Source organism: Mus musculus, chromosome 14, assembly GCF_000001635.26.
Source record: "Mus musculus strain C57BL/6J chromosome 14, GRCm38.p6 C57BL/6J".
Lineage (NCBI taxonomy): Eukaryota > Metazoa > Chordata > Mammalia > Rodentia > Muridae > Mus > Mus musculus.
The window spans coordinates 32,658,712-32,679,729 of record NC_000080.6 but is presented as its reverse complement, the minus strand read 5'-3'; the positions used below and the strand labels follow the sequence as shown (position 1 = coordinate 32,679,729).

Genomic DNA, 21,018 nt, shown 5'->3' with positions numbered 1-21,018 from the left:
GCGTCCTAGAAGGTTCTGGAAACTTTCACATGCATGATACATGTGGTGGGAGCCCCTCCCCCTCAGCAGTGCCAAGTCCAAAGCCCACACCAACAGGTACTAAGCCACTCTAGGCTCCACATTCCTTCTTCGTAAACTACCCCGTACAGTTGTTGTGCTAAATAACAATCACTATTGATGATATTTGGTGCCATGTAGGGTTAACCTTATGTTAGGTGAAAGTGAGAATGTCTCTCATCCATTCACTCATTCCTTTAACAAGTAAATGTCTTGCTCCTGTGCTAGGCACGTTCTCTATGGGGACTGTGAGCACGCAAGCACACAACCTTGCCCACAGGCTGCCACCAGGGGAAGTCTGCCTTTTCTCTGTGAAGCATATCTGACCTTGTCAGTTATAGGGTTGGGACCTCAGGTTTCCAGTCCCCATTCAGATAAAAATTGGTATAAACAGAGGTGGTTTGTACAGTCCCTATTTCACAATGACAGATAAGAGACATGTGCAGAATGATGTTATCATAGAACCAGGCTTCTGGCTCTTGCCAGTGGCCCAGAACTGCCTCTGCAGCTCCTTTTCAACACTGATTCCTGCGTTCTGAGTCCAGGGTAGATGCCCGTGGAGAAGGTGGAAGGGAATTATAGATAAACGTAGAGTGTATACGTGAACAGGGTCAGATGTCACCTACCCCCAGGGGACTTTGGTCTGCAGTGGCTAAGTCAAGAAGCCCTGCTAGGAATGCCTCCACAGGGCACCCAGCATCAGCTCCACAACACAGGAGAAGACTGAGGCTCTAAGACAGTAACTCTCAACCTTCCTAATGCTGCAGCCCTTTAATGAAGTTTCTCATGTTGTGGTGACCCTCCCCTCAACCATAAAATCATTTTTCATAACTGCAATCTTGCTACTATGACAAGTTGTAATAGAAACATCTGTGTCTTCTGATGATTTTAGTCGGCAAAACACCAGAGGGGTCGGGACCCACAGGTTGAGAACCTTGGTCTAAGACTTGCAGTCCTTTTGTCATGGTTATATTGTTAAGCAGCCTTGCTAGGCTCACACCAAGATCCCACGTAAAAGCCTGTACTGGTGGACCCCACATGTCTTAGAAGTGGTGTGGCCCTCCTCTGGTGGCATCCCTGGCATCAGGCATGCAGTTTGGGTGATTGGCAAAGTGATCATGTCCTCTTTGGGAAGTACAGATTGATCAGGACTCGTCCCCATTGTGACAAAAGCGCAAGGAAGGGGGTCACAGACAGTCCAGAGGCCTTCTGCTCTGCCTCTGATGTAAGGGAATGGAGGTCCCTGCAGCTTGGCATCTGCACCTGCAGAGGTGTGGAGCTGGGAGCATCACCAACAGGAGGCCGATGCCATGAACTTCTTCCTAATGCAGCAGGAATATAGAAACTTGGCTCTGGCCAAGTCTACCAGGCACCCAGAGGACTGACATCTCGTGCTGCCCTGTCTGAGGCAGGCAAGCCCGGTGCGAGAGAGTGCAGCTGCTCGCTGGAGGGCAAGCTCGTGTGAGTGAGACTCCACTCAAAAGCATGCGCAGCTGGAGCCTGCTGGGGCCCAGAAGTATTCCCGATTCCCTTGCACCTTGCGAAGCTTGCTGTGCACACCTGGTCCCAGCTCTGCTTTGGGGACATCGGGCTGCCATCAGGAAATGAGCCAGTCTACAAATCAGCACATAGAACCTAGAGAACAAATGGATAATGCTGCCATGGTCATCAGGGATCCAGGGTAGAAGCTGAAAGGAGACAGGCTGCAGGGGACCCTTCCATCCCAGCCTAGCTCTCCCCCTCCTTCCCCCTAACCTCTCATTTCTCTTGAGACTGGGTCCTTCCTTGGGTCTCTGTTGCCTGGAATCGGTGTCCTCAAGTCCTGGGTACACGATCTACAGACTCAGCTCCAGGTCTAGGCCTGGGAAACTGGTCCCTCTAGACACTAATCTGGCAACCCAGGCAGAATGAACTTCACGCAGCTGAGCTGTGTGATGGAAATGACTCTGCCCTCCCCCCCCCCCAGGCTATCCCCACCAACAGGCCTGAGGCAGCCGTAGAAACAACACAAGTATAGCCAGTGCCCGTGTGTGGCAAGTTCTAGTCAACTGCTGTCTTCATCCAAGATCCCGGCAGTCGGTTGGGTGCTTTCCTGCTGCAGGGCTGAGAGACCCACTTATGTGTGATTGCACCTAGTGAAAGATTCAAAGGTAAGCCAAGCCAGTGCTGCCACTGGAACCTGGTACCAACACTGTGAGGAGCCTATACTCCACTAGAGCCCTGTCACTTGGAGAGTCCCTGGCTTTCACCACCTAGCTCCTAGCTTGAGGGTTACTCAAATCAGGTCAGGCCTCGAATACTATCATGAGTTTTCTTTCTGTTGTTATAATAAACACCATGATTAAAAGTGACTTAGGGAGGAAAGGCTTTGTGTCATCTTATAGTTCTCGGGCCACTCTCCATCACTGGGAGATGCCAGGGCAGGAACTCATGGAACTCAGGAGCCAAGAGGCAGGAGCTGAAGCACAGGGGGTGTGACTTACTGGCTTGCTCCTTGTGGCTTACGTAGCCTACTTTTTTTATACAACTAAGGACCATCTGCTAGGGGTGATACTGCCTACCCTCCCTCATAAATCATTCTTCAAGCCAATTTGATGAACTGAGGTTCTCTCTTCCCAGATGACTCTAACTTGTGTCTAGTTTACAAAACACCAACCAGCATAGGTTTAAAAAAAAAAGTCAGATACAATAACTCTTCTACAAACCAATGCTGTGTGTTTACACACATGCTTGACAACCTCAGAGAGAGAGAGAGAGACTAATGCCACCCAAAGTACAAAGCAACCCATACCAAGATTCCCAGTTCCACAGGGAAAGGACTCTGGTCTCAGATCAGCCCTGTCCAGACTGTATCTCCAGCACCAGATATGGAGCATTATCGTACGTACTCTTCCAGCACTGACGGCTGCATGAATGAAAGGGCTTGAGGTGCCACTCACAAGAGCCTTTTCTCAGCACAGCCTACATCTCTGATTTTGAAAAGTTGAAAGGGATGACAGGGACACATCCATCAGACCTCAGGCTGAAAGCAGAGGAAAGTCACCATAGCACCAGAGAGAGGGACCCAAGGCTATAAAGTTAAGGTATAGTTCAGATCCAGGACTCTGGAGCCTTAAGCAAGGGTCAGGCAATGACTCTGGAAGCTTTCCCCAGTGTAAGTTGAAGAGGAAACCTGCTGAATTCTACCAGTGACTCAGCCAATATACGTATATAGAAGTGTGTCCCAAGCCTCCCACCCTGTGTATGCCCTGCTTCTCTCCACCTTCCCCCAACTCCTAAAGGAGCCCACACATTTGGCCATTTCATCGTTTTCTGGTATAGACTGGATGTTTGTGCCCCCCAAAACTTATATGTTGAAGCACTAATTCCACACAGGCTAGTGTTTAGAGGCTGGCCTGTGAGGGATAATTTAGTTAGAGGGTAGAGTCCTTACGAGTACCTTTAAAAGAGAAGACCAGAAAGACACCACCACCATGTATAGATAGATTAAGAGGATATCCATTCACAACCAGGAATAGAGCCTCACCTGCCGCAGACCCTCTGGGTTCCTTGTCTGCATGGAATGACTCTCTGGAGCAGGTGGGCAAGGCGTCGGCTGGAACTGACAGACAGACCCAACACAAGGGAGTGTGGATCTGAATGTAATTTTTCAAATTGAGCATCAAACTTTTTATAGAGAAGAAAATAGGGAAGTTGGGTGACACATCGGCAAGGTACAAGGAGGTTACTGGATTCTTACACAAAACAAAGGAATACAAATATGGAATAACTGGCAGGAACCAACTGGGGTAAAACTCAATGTTAACTACTGGGATCAAAAACAGCTCCACCTAAGGTCCACTTAATCTTAGAAGTCAGGGGCAAGGGCTTCGTGCCCTTGCCATAGTTCCTACTCTAGTCTATTGTATAGTCCACCTTCCCCCTAGGCCATTGTAAATACTTGTTTGTGTATGGGTGTAACTCAGCTACCTATAGTTCTAAGTATCTACTCTGGTTCCTTTTTAGGTCACAAACTTCCTTCTTCCTAGATAATGGTAAATTTCTGTGTAGGGCAGTGACTTAGCTATCCATGCCCAAGGTTGGATCAAGGACTGCCTAGAAACTAACTTAGCTATATGTCAAAATATCAATCCTCAAGGAGCACTTGTAATAAAGCAATGTTAAGGGAAAGCACACAGATCCGTTTACCAACTAAAGCAAGGACATTGGAGCATTCTTTATGTATATTCAGTATGCCATGATTCCAGAAGACTGTTTCTGTGAACTTTTTGCCTCGGGACAGTGCCCAGGTTTTCGGGGCCTTTCGTGCTTGTCACTACTGGAGTGGATACAGCACTCACCAAATCACATGTGTTCATCAACTTCAGCCTGAACTTCCCAGACATAAGAGCGTCAGTGTTGGTACTTAAACCACCCATATGGTATTTCTGCTCTAAAAGCCAAGCCAACTAGGACCATCCCCTCCAGAAGTATAAAGCATAGACAAGGACCTCTAAAGCCGCAGGGCTGACAGGCATTGCACAGAGAATGCAAGAGCCTGGCCGATGGATGAGCAGCAAGTCATGGCCCAGAGTGAGGGGCTGGGCTGGGCTGGGCTGGCGGAGGCTCTGTATTCACTTAGGCTGGAATAAGGCTTCCGAGCTGGGGACAAATGAGCGAACTGTCATGACTCACTCCTCTAAATGGCTCCTTGTGGTATGCATGAACCGATTCCTCCAAATAGCACCCCAAAAGCCCAGCAAGAGGAATCAATTCCAATTTCCCAGGGCCTTCTGGGTGTGATAAAGTTAACCTGTCATGTCTTCTGTCTTCCTGCTTCCCCTCACTAAGAACGGAAAATACCATTCAATTAAGGCGATTACATCCTCCCAAAGATGTTGGACTTGGAAACCACACCACAGGCAAGTGGTCAAACCAGTGGTAGAACAAACCCCAGAGGCCTCCTGTGGCAAGCAGCAAGCCTGGGGAGAAGAAGACATCAGTACCACACCGGGCAGCTGAGAGCAGGCTCTGGGCCAACGGAGTCAGCCCCAGCCCCAGCTGGACAGAAGGCAGCCCCGTGCTCCCATAGCACGGAGTCTTCTTCAAACAGAGGGACCCTTGCTCCCAGCCATAACAGCCATTGTGGCTCCCATGAAGGAAGCTGAGATGGCCAGGAATGTGAAATGAGCAGCCTCCTTTTCTCCACCTACACCCTCAGTTCTTCCCCGAGTCTCATCTAGGAGCCGAGAGTAGCAAGGAAGTCCCCCCGGATGCAGCCACTAGACCCTGAGCCCCATCTTATGAGTTTCTTGCTGTAGAAAACACAGAGGAGTCGGGTGGTGACTGGGGCTGAATGACATCCCAAATTCTTCCTTTTCTTTACATGCTGTGTTATACTAGGCAGTATTCTGCACCTCTCTGTGCCTTCTTTCTCCACCTATAAAATGGTGATGAGGCTCTGCTTAACCCTCCTCAAAACAGTCATGAGAATCAAGCAAGATACGGGGTGTGAAAGATTGCCAAGAGCCACAAGGTGATGTGCAGGAGTGTACCATGCTCTGTGTCATCTTGGGACGTATACAGTGCTGGCTTCCTCTGACTGTAATCTACTTTGGGTTCTATGCGTTGTAAGGCTCCAAGAGCCAGACTGAAATACCAAGAGGGCAGTGGAATTCAAAAATCAGAGTAACTTTTGGTATAAACATTTTCCACCTTAATATACTTGTAATTTACAGGGTGGTGACTCACTGTCTGAAATCCGCATTTTACCAGTCATCTCAGACTTTTATCTGCTTGTTCTGACCAGCCTAGGACTGTCAGGTCTCCTACTGTGTCCCCTGCTCTGTGTGGATCCCAGAGTCACATGACCTGGGTGCCTAGCCTAGCCCTATCACCCATCAACTGGAAGGCACAGAATGTCTGCACTGCCTCTCTGAGGCCCTGATGTCTCATCGCAGAAGTGACATTGACAATGTGTATGAGTGATGACATGCAAGCTGGGACCCCAACCTGGAGTCACCCATCAGGACTCTGATTGGTGGGACAGTTGTACTCGTCATTGTGGTGTGTAAAAAAAGTGGCTGGCTGTAGGTGGAACTTCTGGAACTAAAGGTGGACGCACACAAGTCTCCACACCTGGCACCTCTGGTGTTTCCATCTGGAAGGCAGGGAGGTCAGGGCATAGCTGAGGCTGGACTGTGTGGCCCTCTCAGGCCTGGGTTAGCAGCTGGCCTGATCCCTGAGGGACAGAGAGAGAGCATGAGGTATGTGAGCTCTCAGCCTGCCCCCTATCTGTGGACTACACCCTCCAGGACGCTTGTCAGCACAGACATGCTCTCACCACAGCAGCTGACAGCTTTTGCACAAGGCAAGCAGGCACAGGCACAGGGTAAAAAGAATATAGGCAAATTGGCCTCACTCCAAAGATCTTCAAATGTTGGAGAAGACGATTCAAACAGAAAATATGGGATGGAGCAAAACATGTCACATAAGAGAAATGGAGTCTACAATGAGTAATCCAGATTGGGGCAGGGGGCATGGCAAGAGGTTGTGCAGGGACAAAGAGAGACATTCTCTGCAGAGGGACCACCACTCAGATGAACCTGGCTAGGACATGTCTGCAGATCCCTCAGCCAGTGGGTGGCAGGCTAGGGCAGTCAGAGGCACAGAGTGGGGGAAGTCACACTCATCCTGAGTGTGCATGGGATCTGGCAGGATACAAAAGTGCAATGACAGCTTACCCTGAGACAAGGTGAGAGCATCCCACACTTATGACGCACCATGCCCGAGATGTGCATCTTAGTGCTCAGCTAGAGAAAGAGCTGGTCCAGTGTGCACTCTCACATTTGGCTTCTTTGATATGTTCTTATTCAAAGAGACAACTTTCCAAAAGGAAAAGGCACAATACCCCAAGTGTGCTTCTCTCCATCTGGCTTAGTGCATCACTCACCAGCCCCACAATGGTGTCGACAGTGTGCCATTGTCTGCCTGGGGACCCTGACTGGAACCCCCAATGTTCTCTGGAGTTCTTTAGGGTTGACTGTGGCATGCAATGCAGATAACCCACTGTGTATTCTGATACCCACCATTATATTGGTATCACTCGATGACCATCAGCAATGTGGCTGTCAAGTGGATTCAGAGGGAATCACCAGACACTGGCCTCTCCAAGGACATCAAAGCTACCCCAGCTCGGAGCACTGGAAGCAGAGAGTTAGTGAGTTTGTGTGTTTCCTCTGAGATCTCCCTGAACTTAATTCTGACCTATACATTGTGAATGAGTGCCTGGATCCCAGCCACCCTGTGAGTGAGCTCTAAAAATAACCCAGTTAACCTCCCAGCTTGGACCAAAAGTAAACTTTGTATGCCCAGAAGCTTGGAATCAAAAAAAATAAATCAATAAAACCCACTTGGATATAAAAATCATCTAATTTGGAACTCTTTGAGACTTCTGTGATTCTAGGCTTATCAGGGATGGAAAGAAATCTGTCCAAGTCGATTGGATAAGCAGAGTCATGGTGGAGTGTGAAATTTGCCCATTGTGTAACAGACAGCTTGTGCTGTGGATGCGAGGAAGACAGTTTGGGAAGCAAGTGAGATGCAGGAGTAGTGAAGCACACAGGCTGCCAGGACAGACACACGCTAAATATCAAGTCATGAGAGCCAGCAGTTGCAGGTCGGACAGCATTGTGACAGAGATAATCAGAGCCTGTCACAGAAGTATGTAATGCAGTGACTCTCAACCTTCCCTTTAATACAGTTCCTCAAGTTGTGGTGACCCCTGACCATAAAACTATTTTCATTGCTATTTCATAACTATAATTTTTCTACTGTTGTGAATTATAATGTAAATATCGGATATGCAGGATATCTGATATGAAACCCCTATGAAAGGGTCCTTGGACCCCAAAGAGGTGGGTGGAGACCCACAGGTTGAGAACTGCTGATATAATGGGCAGCGTGAAATGGCCTCGAGAAGTTGACACTTTGTTGGGACTGTAAATAATCCAGGGCTCTGAAGCACGTGCGTGAGCTAACCAGGTAGCAGACGCAAGATGGAAGAAAATAATTCCAGGATCAGAAAGTGAAAGCCTCAGGGTAGAGCCTTGTACGTTGACAAAGAGGAAAGGCCATGAGGGATGGATAATCCAACATGAGTATTCTTGGAAACTTGAAAGCCACTGAGGGTTCTAAACAAGAGGCTAACATATGCAACTTTATTTCTAGAGGCTGGGTAGAGGGTAGGACTATCTCCTGTATCCTGCAGTAGCCCACAGGAACCATGATAGGACCTGGTGTCAGGGAGTAGCATGGCGATAGATAGTAGCAAATGGGCTCAAGAGATCTTTAAAATGAGTCTCAGGGGTTGAGGCTCTAGAACAATGGGTAAGGAGGATCTGAGGTCAAATCCCCAGGCCCCATGTGACTGTAATTCCAGTGTACCTACAGTAAGATGGGAGGTAGAGATAAAATCCCAAGAAATTCCCAGGACAGCCAGTCTGGTACACACAGTACGAGTGGCAAACAAGTGACCTGACCCTTCAAACAAAGTGAGAGGAAGGAGTGACTCCTGGGATTGCCCTCTGATTGCCACATGGGCTCTGTGGCAAGCACACACCTGCACACACACACACACACACACACACACACACACACACACACATCTCAGGCCTAAGAAATGGAGAAAATGGGGGACTCTGGAAGAAGAAGAGAGGGGAGTTGCTTGTGTTTCTGAAGTTAGTGGAATTCCCAGAGACAGCACCTAGATGCTTTCAAAACACATGTGAGTTTGGAGGGAGAGAGCCACAGGTTTGGAGCTGGCTGGCAGGTGGCTGGAGCTTTGGGCTGGGGTCAGACATGCAGCTGGGCCTGGATACAGCCTGGGATATAGATGCTCAGATGTGAGCAAAGTCACAGTTACCAGGTTTCAGGGGTCATAGCCTGTGTCCCAGTGAGTCAAGTTCAGTTATCCATCCCCAGTAAGCCACTCCAAGGAACCACATTAATAGTGGAAAGCAGAAAAGGGAGTTTTACCCAATGTGGCACATTGGGAAAGGGAACAAAGATACCCGGCAACTTCCCCAACTCGGTCTTAGAGTATCCTGGCGTGAGGATAGTCTCAACAGAAAGAAAGAGATGTGTATGGCTGAACAGTGTGTCCAGGCGTGGTCCCAGCCCACCATGGCTTCAGCCCCAAGTCTCTTCTGCAAGACCATCTGATAAGTCATAAAATCTTTCTCCAGGAGACAAGTTCCTCCTCAGGGTGGCCCCAGGCCTTCAGCCATTTCTTCTTCCCACATAAGACACCTGAAAAAAACTTGAGGTCCATTCTTTTGATAGTCTGATAGCCAAAGAGGGGAGCAGGTGCCTCATTAGAATTTATTCATCCCTCCCAGGCAGGTGGGTTATGTCTATGTCCATGTTACAGAGCAAGGAGAGAACCGTTAGCTAAAAGCAGAAGAAACATACAGAAAGGAAGGGAAGGCAAAAAGTGGACCCGAGCAGGACAAGGAGGAGCCAAGGGAACTTGCGGGAAGCCAGCAGTCTTAAGTGTAGCCAGAAATTCAGTCAGACCAGCAGTCCCAGACCCTTGGAAGATTCATCCAGGAGCAACAAACAAAAGCCAACGGCAAAGCCTGTGAGATAAGGTTCTCCTCGGGAAAGGCAGGCGCAGCAGGCGCAGGAAGCGTGTAGGGAAACAGCTGCTTTGAAAGGTTGGGGCCCCGTGGAGAAATTCACCCCACCCCAGGTACATGTTCACTATGTCCCCCATGCATGCATCAGCTCCTATTCTCACACAGCTCAGCCCTGCACAGCGTGTCCTGTCACCCCAATCATGTGCCAGAGGACTCACGAGCCTAGGTGGGCTTCTTTCAAATGGCTCCTAGGAGTGAACAAGGTGCTGCCATGGCCAGTGGAGACTATCCCAGCAGCCATGACAATGAACCTATGAGGCAGGTGAGTCAGGGGAGGTCTAAGCACAGAATGGCAGGGCCTCCACATACTGACAATAAGCGCCACCATGTCATTCTCGCCTAGGTCATGTCTATGTACGGCAGTAGCTGGCTTGAACTCCCCTCCCTGCTGTACTTCAGAGGAGCTGCTGGCCATGCAATGCATTTTATTTGGTGATATAAATTAGTCAATCCAATCTTTTCAGATGCTCTTGGGGCCTAAAGTCAGGTCCCTTTGTCACCAAACTCACTATCATCTTGCTCTTTCAACCATTTGCATTTGTGCGTGCCTTGGTTTGCTTGGGTTAGGGTCTAAATCATGATACTCAGTTGAAAGTGTTGCCACATCCGTGTTGGTGTGCTCAGCATGCAGGCATATAATATCCTCTTTCCAGGTTCAAAGAACCTTCTAGCTTGTGAGAGAAAGAATCAATCATCAATTTGTAGAACATATGGATCCTGATATCTGATCTGTCACAGCGCAGTGTGCTCTGGGAAAAGCAACGGCAGCATGCTGTGGGAACAGGAAAGAGACCCATCAAAGCCAGCTGGGGAGTCGAGATGGGCCTCGCCGTATGGCAGTACACACAAAGTGCCTCTCTGATTCTCTAAAGAAATATGCTCCCCAAATTTGAGTTATTATGATTATTAATATTATTAATAAACTAGCTTAGGCTAGATTAATATCCAGGAGCTACAATCTGGAGAAGGTCTGGAGGAAGCCCCAAGGGTCTGCCTTTAGGATTTGCACAGTGGCTTTATTTTAATTAGTTTACCTTCATCCTGAGCACGCTGGAAACCCTCCTGGGCAGCTTTGGGGTTCTTTTAGCTGTCAGAATAGATACTCACACCTCCTGCCAACAATAAATCGAACACCGCAGCTGTCTGCTGAGTGGACTTGAATTGGCTGTTCTACGTCCCTTTACTGCAAAAACTAAGTTACCAACTTAGTTGGGAAGGGGCCTTTGCCCAGATTTTACTAGGAAAGAAGAGGTTCAGAACTGGTTCACTCCTGTCAGAAATCCCTCGTAGGCTTACCAGGAGTTCAGAGAGATTCTTTAGACCACCAGCAAGTTCATGGATTTGGGGAAGAATATATATTAACTATGTATTGTTTTTTTTTTTACCAAAAAGTATCTATATTTAGATTTCAATGCATTTTAATGTAAATATAAAGGATTGTCAGCCAACTACCTTATAAGCTGTACTATTGACACTTGAAGACAGTTCTTCTATTGAGGTTCTGCCTCTTGTTTCACTGAAAACATATTTTCCTCTTCATTCTAGATGGGCAGTGATGACAGCAAATCTCAGCACGCAAACATGTTTGAAAAACACAGATCCTAAAAGCCAGGCCCCTGCAGCCCCACTGCCGTAACAGGTAGGTGAGTAAGTCAGCATTCCATCACCATAGCAAACATCAGAGATGATTGACTCAAGAAGGAAAAAGTCCGTTTTGGCTCATTTGAGTGTTGGTTCCATGGATTTAACACTGTAGAGAAGAATGTCATGGAGAGTAGGTAGGGAAGGTAGTGGCTCACTTCACTGCAGCCTGTTAGCAGTGTGGAGGAGGGCCACCGGCTTCCCGCTACACCACACCTTCTCAGCTTTTAACATTTTCCAGTAGTTTCAAACTGGAGATTGGGGGAGGGGGATACCAGGTCCAAATCAGAGCCCAGTGGAGCCAACCCAAAAGTCTGCATCAGGAAATACCTTCTGCAGTTTACAAATGGGCCAAAGGTACTGCTGGGGAGGGCAGGATTGCAGCCTGTGCAATGACTATCCCATTTGACTCCAGGGATCATCCAGAATTGAAGAAATCCTCTGAATAAAGCTGGTGCGCAGAAGCCATGTGGGTTTTTCCTGAGCATCAGTGAGCATCTCCCCTGTCTGTGTGGAACCACACTGAACCCAAGATCAGGTAAGGTTACGTGCAAGAACCTGAACATACAAAAGAAAATGGTTCCGTGTGAGAAGGAGACTCATGACACCTGTGTTAGTACATGCCGGCAATCCCAGCACTTGGTGGGTGGAGACAAGAGGTTCAAGGTCATTCTGGGCTATATGAGAACTGGTCTCAAAAAAACAGAATATGGTGCTCAGGTTAGAGGCTGAAGTTCGTGGAGAGCACCCTGAGAGTTCTCCTCCTGAGAACTCCCTAGCATGTGTCAGCGCCTGAGCATCTCCAGGACAAACGGCAATGGATGCGTGTCCCCTAGTCATGCAGTCTGAGGAGTTCAGCAGGCACCTTGACTATTACATAAAGCTCAGGGGTATTACAGTAAACAAGGTGATCCAGAAACAAAAGGACAAAATACTGCAAGATTACAAAGCAGAACTGAGGGCTGGGAGATTCGGTAGGTGGCAGAGCAAAGCCCAGCAACATAAAAATATAAAGGCGTATCCCTGCAAGCGTAGTGCTGGGCAGCAGTGGCAGGAGGATGGTCAGTCCGTAAGCTTACACAGCCCTCTCATCTCAAAGAAACAAATCAGAAAAAAGCAAGTGAGATAGAGAAGGTGGGAAATAGGAGAGAGATGACCAGGGAGATGGCACTTTATGGACAGAGTGTCACTTTTATAAGCTTGAACCGAGCTGGAAAGGGATAGCAATAGGATCGCTACCGCAAGTGTGTGCTCGATGTAGTTAAGACGGAAAACTTTATATCGCGTCTATTTCACCAAAGCTTTTAAAGTAGAGAATGTGAAGAGTGGTTGAGCTGAGGAACAGGCAGGATGAGGGGAGAGCCAGGGATCATGGAATCACTCAGAAAGAATGGAAGCCAGTCTCCTGACAGCAGTGCGCAGTGATGACGCTTCTGGAGCCCAGGGAGGAGCCACAGTCGCAGCGCAGCCACCGTTGCAGGAAGGAGGCAGGAGGGAGGAGCATCTTCTGGGTGGGGCTCTGAGATGAGTGGCAACCTGTGAACAGACTGCCCCATGCGCCTAAGCTCCAGGTGCACACTGTATATATAACATGTGCACGAGGAACAAGGAAGCAATGAGACTAAGAAGGGACAGCCCAATGGAAGGTCAGAGAAGGACTCTGCAAACATAACCCACCTGAACGTTAGGCTCTGCAGAACAAAAGCAGTAAGATTCCAAATGATAGACACACCACCTCGGAACTAGCCCCAGCACATTTCTAAAGTCAGCATGGTTAACTACAGGCACCATACTCCACAGGACAGCTCTGGGCCTTATTCTCATGAAAAGAATCAAAACTTTAGGGGCTGACAAGATGGCTCAGTAGGTAAAGGCATTTGTCACAAAGCCTGACTGACAGCCTGAGCTTGACGCCCTGTACTCGTGTGACTGAAGAAGAGAACAGACTCCCGAAAGCTTGACTTCTTGTCCCCACACATACATGGTGGCACCTACATGCTTACACACAAAAGAGAAGAAAGAAGAAGAAGGAGAAATAAATAATTAAAACTTTGCTTTCCATTCTGTTTTGTTTCTAGGAATTTGATTTTTTTTAGATTCCTCACATAAATGGGATCCCATCACTTATTCATCTTCTGTGCCTGGTTTCTCACACTTAGCACAATGTCCTCTAGCTTCAGCTATGTGGTCACTAACATCAGGCCTTCCTTTGTTTTTAAGCATGCACAATGTTCTAATGTGTGCATGCCACATTCCCCTATTCATTCACGTGTCCGTGAATATTTAGGCTGCTTCCATGTTTGGTCTGTTGATAATAGTGTTACCCAGAGAGAGCCATGTCTCTGTAGGCCCTGGCTGCATCACGCTGGCTATATACACTTGGCTATATTGAGGAACTCTTATGACAGTGACTGTAATGATTATGGTGCTTATAAAGACTAACTCACATCTCTTTTTTTAGGTATTTTCTTCATTTACATTTCCAATGCTATCCCAAAAATCCCCCCATACCCTCCCCCCACTCCCACTTCTTGGCCCTGGGGTTCCCCTGTACTGAGGTATATAAAGCTTGCAAGACCGATGGGCCTCTCTTTCCAATGGTCGCCAACTAGGCCATCTTCTGATACATATGCAGCTAGAAACACAAGCTCTGGGGGGAGGGGGTACTGGTTAGTTCATATTGTTGTTCCACCTATAGGGTTGCAGACCCCTTTAGCTCCTTGGGTACTTTCTCTAGCTCCTCCACTGGGGGCCCTGTGATCCATCCAATGGCTGACTGTGAGCATCCACTTCTGTGTTTGCTAGACCCCAGCATAGCCTCACAAGAGACAGCTATATCTGGGTCCTTTCAGCAAAATCTTGCTAGTGTATGCAATGGTGTCAGCGTTTGGAGGCTGATTATGGGATGGATCCCCGGGTATGGCAGTCTCTAGATGGTTCATCCTTTCGTCTCAGTTCCAAACTTTGTCTCTGTAACCCCTTCCACGGGTGTTTTGTTCCCAGTTCTAAGAAGGGGCAAAGTGTCCACATTTTGGTCTTTGTTCTTCTTGAGTTTCATGTGTTTTGCAGATTGTATCTTGTATCTTGAGTATTCTAAGTTTCTGGGCTAATATCCACTTATCAGTGAGTACATATCATGTGAGTTCTTTTGTGATTGGGACTAACTCATATCTTAATGTACTTATTTTATTTTATGTGTATGAGGATTTTGCCTGTATGTCCATCACAGGTATGCCTGGTGCCTGCAGAGGTCAGAAGAGGTCATCAGATCCTTAGAACAGAAGTTACAGACAGTTGTGAGATGCCCTGTAGGTACTGGAAACCCAGGCTCTGTTCTCCTGTTAGAACAACCTATACTCTAACCACTGAGCCATCACTCCAGTCCCTAATTTACACTGTTAATCGCAGTGGGAAGTGGCTTTCTTTCCCTTCATCGCTTTATTTTTCATTTTATTTATTTTCTGGGCTGTATGTATAGATATGCACATGCCATGATTCTGAGTAGGGGGGTCAGAGGCTAGCTAGTGAGAGATGGTTCTCTTCTTTCACCATGTGGGTCCTGGGACTAAGCTCGGGTCAGCAGCCTTGCCGGCATGAACTTTACCTCCTGAGCTGTCTCCCCACACACCTCTTTGGGTCATTGTTGGTTGGTTTTTCACTAGTTAACCTAACACAAGCCCCCATCCTCACTATGATTTTAACTTATGCTTCCCAGACAATTAGTGCCGCTGAGCAGGTGTTGCTATGCCTATTCACCATTACATAGGCATTCCTTACATGCTTTTGATGTTGATTCTTTACAGGATACACAGTTGCCTTCTTATCCTGGTGATGATTTCCTTTGCTACATAGAAGCCTTTTAGTTTGATGTAGTCACACGCAGCCATTTCGCCATATCCCCTCAATCATCTTTCCTCTCAAGGCCTTGAACTGCTTAGATGGTATTCACTGAATGACACAAGATAATCTGCTTTGCCTGAAGTCTACTTTTTTTTAATGCTAATCACATCCAAGAAATACTGTCATGACAATGAACTGCTAACCAAAAATAGTGCACTTGAAGTTGACACACGAAGTTCACTACAGGTACACACATTTATCCATTTAAGACTGACAGTTGTATAGATTAGTTAAGCTGCGGATCCTATTCACATCACGTACCTCTTCCGTTTACAGAGAGAAAAAAGAACATCCAGCTGCCATTGTAACTAACTGGTCATCTCAAAGCCCCACCTTGGGACAGGTGGGTTTCTCTTAACCCTCACCGGCATCTCACAGAACCGCACCTAACAGCTGACAGACACGTCCAAACAGAAGCTGACGGAGACAGTCCTACGGAAGCTGACAGATGATGCAGGGAAACAAAAAATGCACAGACGGGTTCAGTGATACCTCCAGCATCGGCAGTGTGCTGGATGAAGCAGACAGGGAGGTGAGCAACCTCACAGACAGGGCATTCCGAAGTCTGTGCATCTCGGAGGACACATCCTTCCATGACTCTGACCTGGCCCTGTCCCCAGATGTCACCAGCCAGGTGTCGGGGACTTTTCACCAGGAAACAGTGGGCCATGCCAACAGGAAAAGTGGGATTTGGAGCCAGCTTCCATCTCAAGGCACAGAGCATTCTGGCTGGGCAGCCACCTTCCAACAGCAACCCAAGTACGTTCAGGGCGAAGAAAAGTACCCCAAAACCAGTCCTCTGCCAACCCCAGTCCAGAGGAGACTGGAGGTGCCCATTTCAGGCTTGAGGAGCAGCAGCAAACCCATCTCCAAAGTCTCATCACTCATTAGATCCTTTGACAGGACAGAGACTCAATCTTGTGACAGCCGGCCTCCTCCCAGCAAGCCTCCGGCTCTCAAAAATCCCCCCAAGTTTGCACATCCCCCAGAAAGTGGTGTCAACTTCTGCTTCGATTCGGCCTTTCTGACCGTCAGGAGGGTGCCTGCTGAAGTCTCCAACACCCATCAGGGCAGCCATCAGTCTGGCAGGGCTCCTGGAGAACAAGAGTCTCCCAAGAACCCAGAAATAGCCTCTCACAGCTCAGACAGCCTCCTCCGGACACCTGACCATGTGGCTGGCTCATTTGAGCCAAGGTATCCCTCTCCACCTCTCAAGCCAGCCACAGCTGAGCCAGGAAGAGGGAAGGAGTGGATTCCAAGGAGGACTTTTCTGCACAGTGAAAACAGTGCCTTTGAGTCGTGGGACACCCACCAACCAAAGCTCCGGGAGAGAAAGGACATTGCTGAAACCACCCCAGAAAGCAAAGCCCCCAAACATTATGAAGACATGCCTTTGCTAAAGGAGCCCTACCCTGCAGAGTCCAAAGGCTCCCCCTACCAGGCCCGAGCTAACTGTGCCCAGGAAGAGAACAGGTCACCGTCAGGGAGCCAATCCACATCTGGAGCCTGGGGTGCCAGGGATCCAGGATCCCAGCTATTCCCTGTAGAGGGGAATGCTTCACAGATTGACCCTCAGGTGAAGCGGAGTAAGGCCCCATGGAGGAAGCCAAAGACTGGCAAAGGAGGGACAGATGGTCCACCTGATGCTTTGGAAGACAAGAAACAGCCCAATAGGAGAGGTCTACCTCTGTATTCAAAACTTAACCCTCAGGGTCAACTTCCAGAAAACGGTGTTCTAGACATGCCAGAAGAGTCCAATGACCATTACAATCCCCCTTTTAACATCAGCAAACTCCTCACCCCAATTATATCTACAAAGCATGTCCTGGAAACTTCAGACACCCAACCAGTGGAAATAAGCCCATCCCCTCCAGGACAGCTAAATGGATACCAGGAGAAGGAGTCCAGTGAGGCTCAGTCTCGGGATAGCTACAAATCCAAAGCGCCCAGCCTGCTGTTCAACCTAAAAGATGTTCGGAAACGTGTCAAGAGTACATACAGCCCCTTGCCTCTCTTAAAAGGCTTTGATGAGAAAACCAGAGGTAAACTTGATAGCAAGCAAGAACCTCTGAGCAATGGGGTCACCCTTCCCGATGGGCTTGAAGAAAACCCTCCCACAGAGCTCTTGCCAGATAATGTCCCTGGTGTTTTGCACAGCAGCACCCAGAAGGATCCTGCTATCAACTCTAGAGAATCCTTTGCAGTCAGCCACCCGACCTTCAGTTCACCTTCAGCTAGCTCCCAAACCCACTTCTGTGTCAATGGGGAAGCTGCAGAAAGTAACAGTAATGAGAAGGAAGAAGCCAACGGAGAGTCAGAGCTGGATCCCTCCAAGGGTGGCGGGCATCCAGACTGCAGGGAAAACCTTCCTCGGAAACATCTCTCCCTGAAACTCTTCAACAGGGAGTCTGAAATGGGACCGGCTATGGCGGAAATGAAGCCCCACCAGCTAGAGAATGGGCTCTCGAGATCTGTCTCCCAGGAGACAGAGACTGAGCGAGAAACGGGGTTCCAGAGTCTACCCTTGAACCAGAAGTTCTCCCCAGGACCCCTTTCCCCTGAGGAGGAGGATGTGTTTTACAGCGACAGCCAGTCTGATTTTACTCCGTGCCGCCAAACAAAGGCTAAATTCAGCACCAGCTCCTCAGACCAATCCTTTGCTTCTTTTGAAGATCAGCAGAAGGTATGCTTTACAGAAGGCCCCCAGGAAGACAGGAAGAGCCATGTGAGTGCAGGTGACAAGCAGAGGGACGAGACGGCGGTGGAGAAAGAAGAGTCACAGCAATGTGCCTCACGTAATGAACACAGAGGTGTGGACGAGCAGAGACAGGAGGAAATACAAAGAAAAGCACAAGGTGTTTCAGGAGGAAGACCCAGGAAAGCATCCGCAGAGGACCTCAGTGCCAGAGGCTCGTGGATGGGGGCTGATAAGGACACAGCTCATACACACGCCAAGGACCCAACCCCCTTGCCAGCCTCTACCAACAAGCACAGACTGTTCCCAATTAAAGACAACACACTCAGGGCCACCCCGGTGATAAAGCCTATTATTCTGCCTCTCCTGAGGACAGTCTCCTCAGAGGACTCACTGAGCAGTGGACACCAAGAGAATGAATTGCCAAAGCAACTGTGGGGCGAAGATGCTGGCGGCCTTAGTGCTTCAGAAAGCCAAGAAATGCCTAACACCCCACTCTCCAATAACGACGTGCCGGGCACCCAGCACAGGTGTATGGTGTGTGAGGACGTGCAGGAAGACCCGGTACACACCGCAGCCCAGGATGAGACTTCTCAGCAAACCCGGAAGGGGAGTTTCTCTTTTCTACCACCGGTGGAAGAGGAAAACAGAATGAAACCATCCCCAGATACGGCAGGTGAAGGGCTAGCACAAGAGAAAAGCAAATCAGCAGACTTGGGGAAACTGGGGGTTCCACAGCGTATCCCCACTATCGCTTTACTCCCGGATGACTTAGAAGACTCGCCCCCATCGCTACCACAACATACCTATTGGGAAGAACAAGGTTTCAAAGGCCACTTTTTGTCTGCACCGAGAGCAGGACCGTCTGGAAGAAGGCTTGTCCCCAGTGAGGCAGAGACTTCCCCCAACCCCAGCTCTCTAGGAGAGAGCAGCACTTGCTCTCCCGCAGCCAGCAGTATTTGGGAAGAGGCTTCCCAGGCCGCTGGGGAACACTGGCAGCGCCAAGAGCCTCCTGGCCCCAACCCCTGGGCCAGCCCGGGCCCTACGGGGCTAACTCGGAGGGAGGACATGACCCATGGCCTCACATGGGAAGCTGAAGGTTCGGATCCCTCAGATTTCAGGGCCCTCTCTCCGAGAGGCATTTTGCTAGCTGATGCTGCTGAGAAACCTGAGCCCCCTGCTCTGCTGGAGAAGGCGGCAGGCAAGCCCCCTGCAGTCCCTCCCAAGACGGAGAAGGCCCTGCGCAGGGCGAAGAAGCTGGCAAGCAAGAGGAGGAAGAGTGATCAGTTGCTGGAGAAGCATACGGAGGCCTGGGAGGGCAAGTCCTTCACAGAGGACACTCAGGGGACAGAGCGAAGGCCTGTGTCTCCTGGAAAGGGGCCTCGGCCCAGGTTCCCTGCCATTCGCTCCTTGCCCCCGCCCACGCACCGCCACTCAGTGTCCTGTGGCTGGGAGCCCACAGGGAGGCGGCCTTGGGGACCCCAGTCCCTCACGCCTCTTCCCCCTTACCCCGCCACCCAGAAGGTGCTCCAGGATCCCCAGTCAGGACAATACTTCGTCTTCGACGTGCCTCTCCAAGTGAAAATCAAGACTTTCTATGACCCTGAGACTGGCAAGTATGTCAAGGTCTCTGTCCCATCCTCTGAGGAGGCCTCCTCAGAGCCACCTCTGCAGGATGCCCTGGCTGCTCCCTACCTACTGTACCCCGGCTTCCGGCCAGTGCCTGTGACTTCCGTGATGCCCCTGCGCTGCTCCTCTCAGCTTGCAGCCCCCACCTTTCTCAGGCAGGGTTCTGGCCATAGGCCCCAGAGTTCCCAGGGCAGTCGACTGCAGCCACCCCCTGAACGGCTGGGCGAGTCTACCCAGCATGCCTCTGGCCAGTGCCCCCGTGGGCCTTCCCATAGTCCAGAGAAAGAGAGTGCAGAAGCTCCAAGACTAAGTATCATCTCCACAGACGACCTAGAGGACTTTGCCACAGAGGGTGTTTCTTGAGAATTGCAGCAGACTGATCTCCTCCACTCTCACAAACAAGAAAGGCTTACAGTCACAGACCCTCTCCAACAGTGTATCTATCTATCTATCTATCTATCTATCTATCTATCTATCTATCTATCTATCTATCTATCATCTATCTAGACACACATACACACACACACATTTCAACTCATACTTAGCCATTTGAGATCCCTATAGTCCAAAAAGAACTGGGGACCCCTGTAGGCTCCTTAAGGCCAAGATTCACTCCCCTCTTCCCAGTCATCTCGATGCTTCTCTGATCCTGCAGTGGAGGGGGGGGGCGCAAGGGGGAGGGACATGGCACGGGACATCCATCAGCCATCCTAAGATTCTCCTTCTCAAGGGTTGGCCTCCTCAAAGAAGTTCCCAGAAATGCTGAACCCTGCAGCAAGGTGGGAAGTATCGCGCCACACCCAACCTGGGGTCAAGCATAGCACATAGCAACAGAGTTTTAGGTCCTCTCAGGTGGCACTGGCTAAGAGCAGACCCAAGGCAATCTTGCAGAAGTGATCACTTGCAGAGAGGGTTTTCCTCGTGGTGGGAACTTTGTCTCCAAAGAAGATCTTCTGATAAAGCAAAAGTTAACATTTAAAATGTGAAACAAGTTTGCCAGTGTGGTCCTGTCCCTGGACTCTTGTCTTTCTTCTGTGTGGGTTCTCAACTAGAAGGTAAAAGGGGTCATGAACCCTGCAGCCCCCTCCCCGGGAGCTGCCAAGACCCTCTTCCTCCTTCAACCCCTACCCTGTACTTTCTCAGTCCAGGTCTGTAGCTCCTGCAGGGGATACAGATGATGGTCACAGCAAATGAGATGAACTGAGGAAACCAAGTCAGACATTACTGACTGGTTCCTGTGTCCTCCTCTCAAATGGGAAGACAGAAGGGACCAGATACAATCGACCACCCTCCTGCAGTTCACAGGATTGGCATCCACACTGGGAATGGGAAGTTTGAGCATAGCTCACCATGTCTTTTAAAAAAAAACAAAAAACAAAAAACAGGATTTGAAGCAATATTCTGAGTCAGGATTTGAGT

At 49.2% G+C, this 21,018-nt stretch overlaps 1 protein-coding gene across 7 annotated transcripts in view; it reads left to right on the top strand.

Annotated features, from left to right (window-relative positions):
- Positions 1-20,612, top strand: part of 3425401B19Rik (RIKEN cDNA 3425401B19 gene) — a 48,708-nt gene extending 28,096 nt beyond the window's left edge. For 4 of the 7 annotated variants that reach the window (XM_006518317.3, XM_006518314.4, XM_006518319.4 and 1 more), the window contains 3 exons: positions 11,280-11,373; positions 11,791-11,913; positions 15,552-20,612. In XM_006518317.3, the coding sequence (XP_006518380.1) occupies positions 15,724-19,962 (4,239 nt within the window). In that variant the 5' untranslated portion in view covers positions 11,280-11,373; positions 11,791-11,913; positions 15,552-15,723 and the 3' untranslated portion in view covers positions 19,963-20,612. Of the gene's footprint in view, positions 1-11,279; positions 11,378-11,790; positions 11,914-15,551 lie in introns of all 7 variants that reach the window. The other 3 variants (XM_006518316.4, XM_006518315.4, NM_001195097.1) reach the window with 2 other exon arrangements.
- The last annotated feature ends 406 nt before the right edge of the window (positions 20,613-21,018 follow it).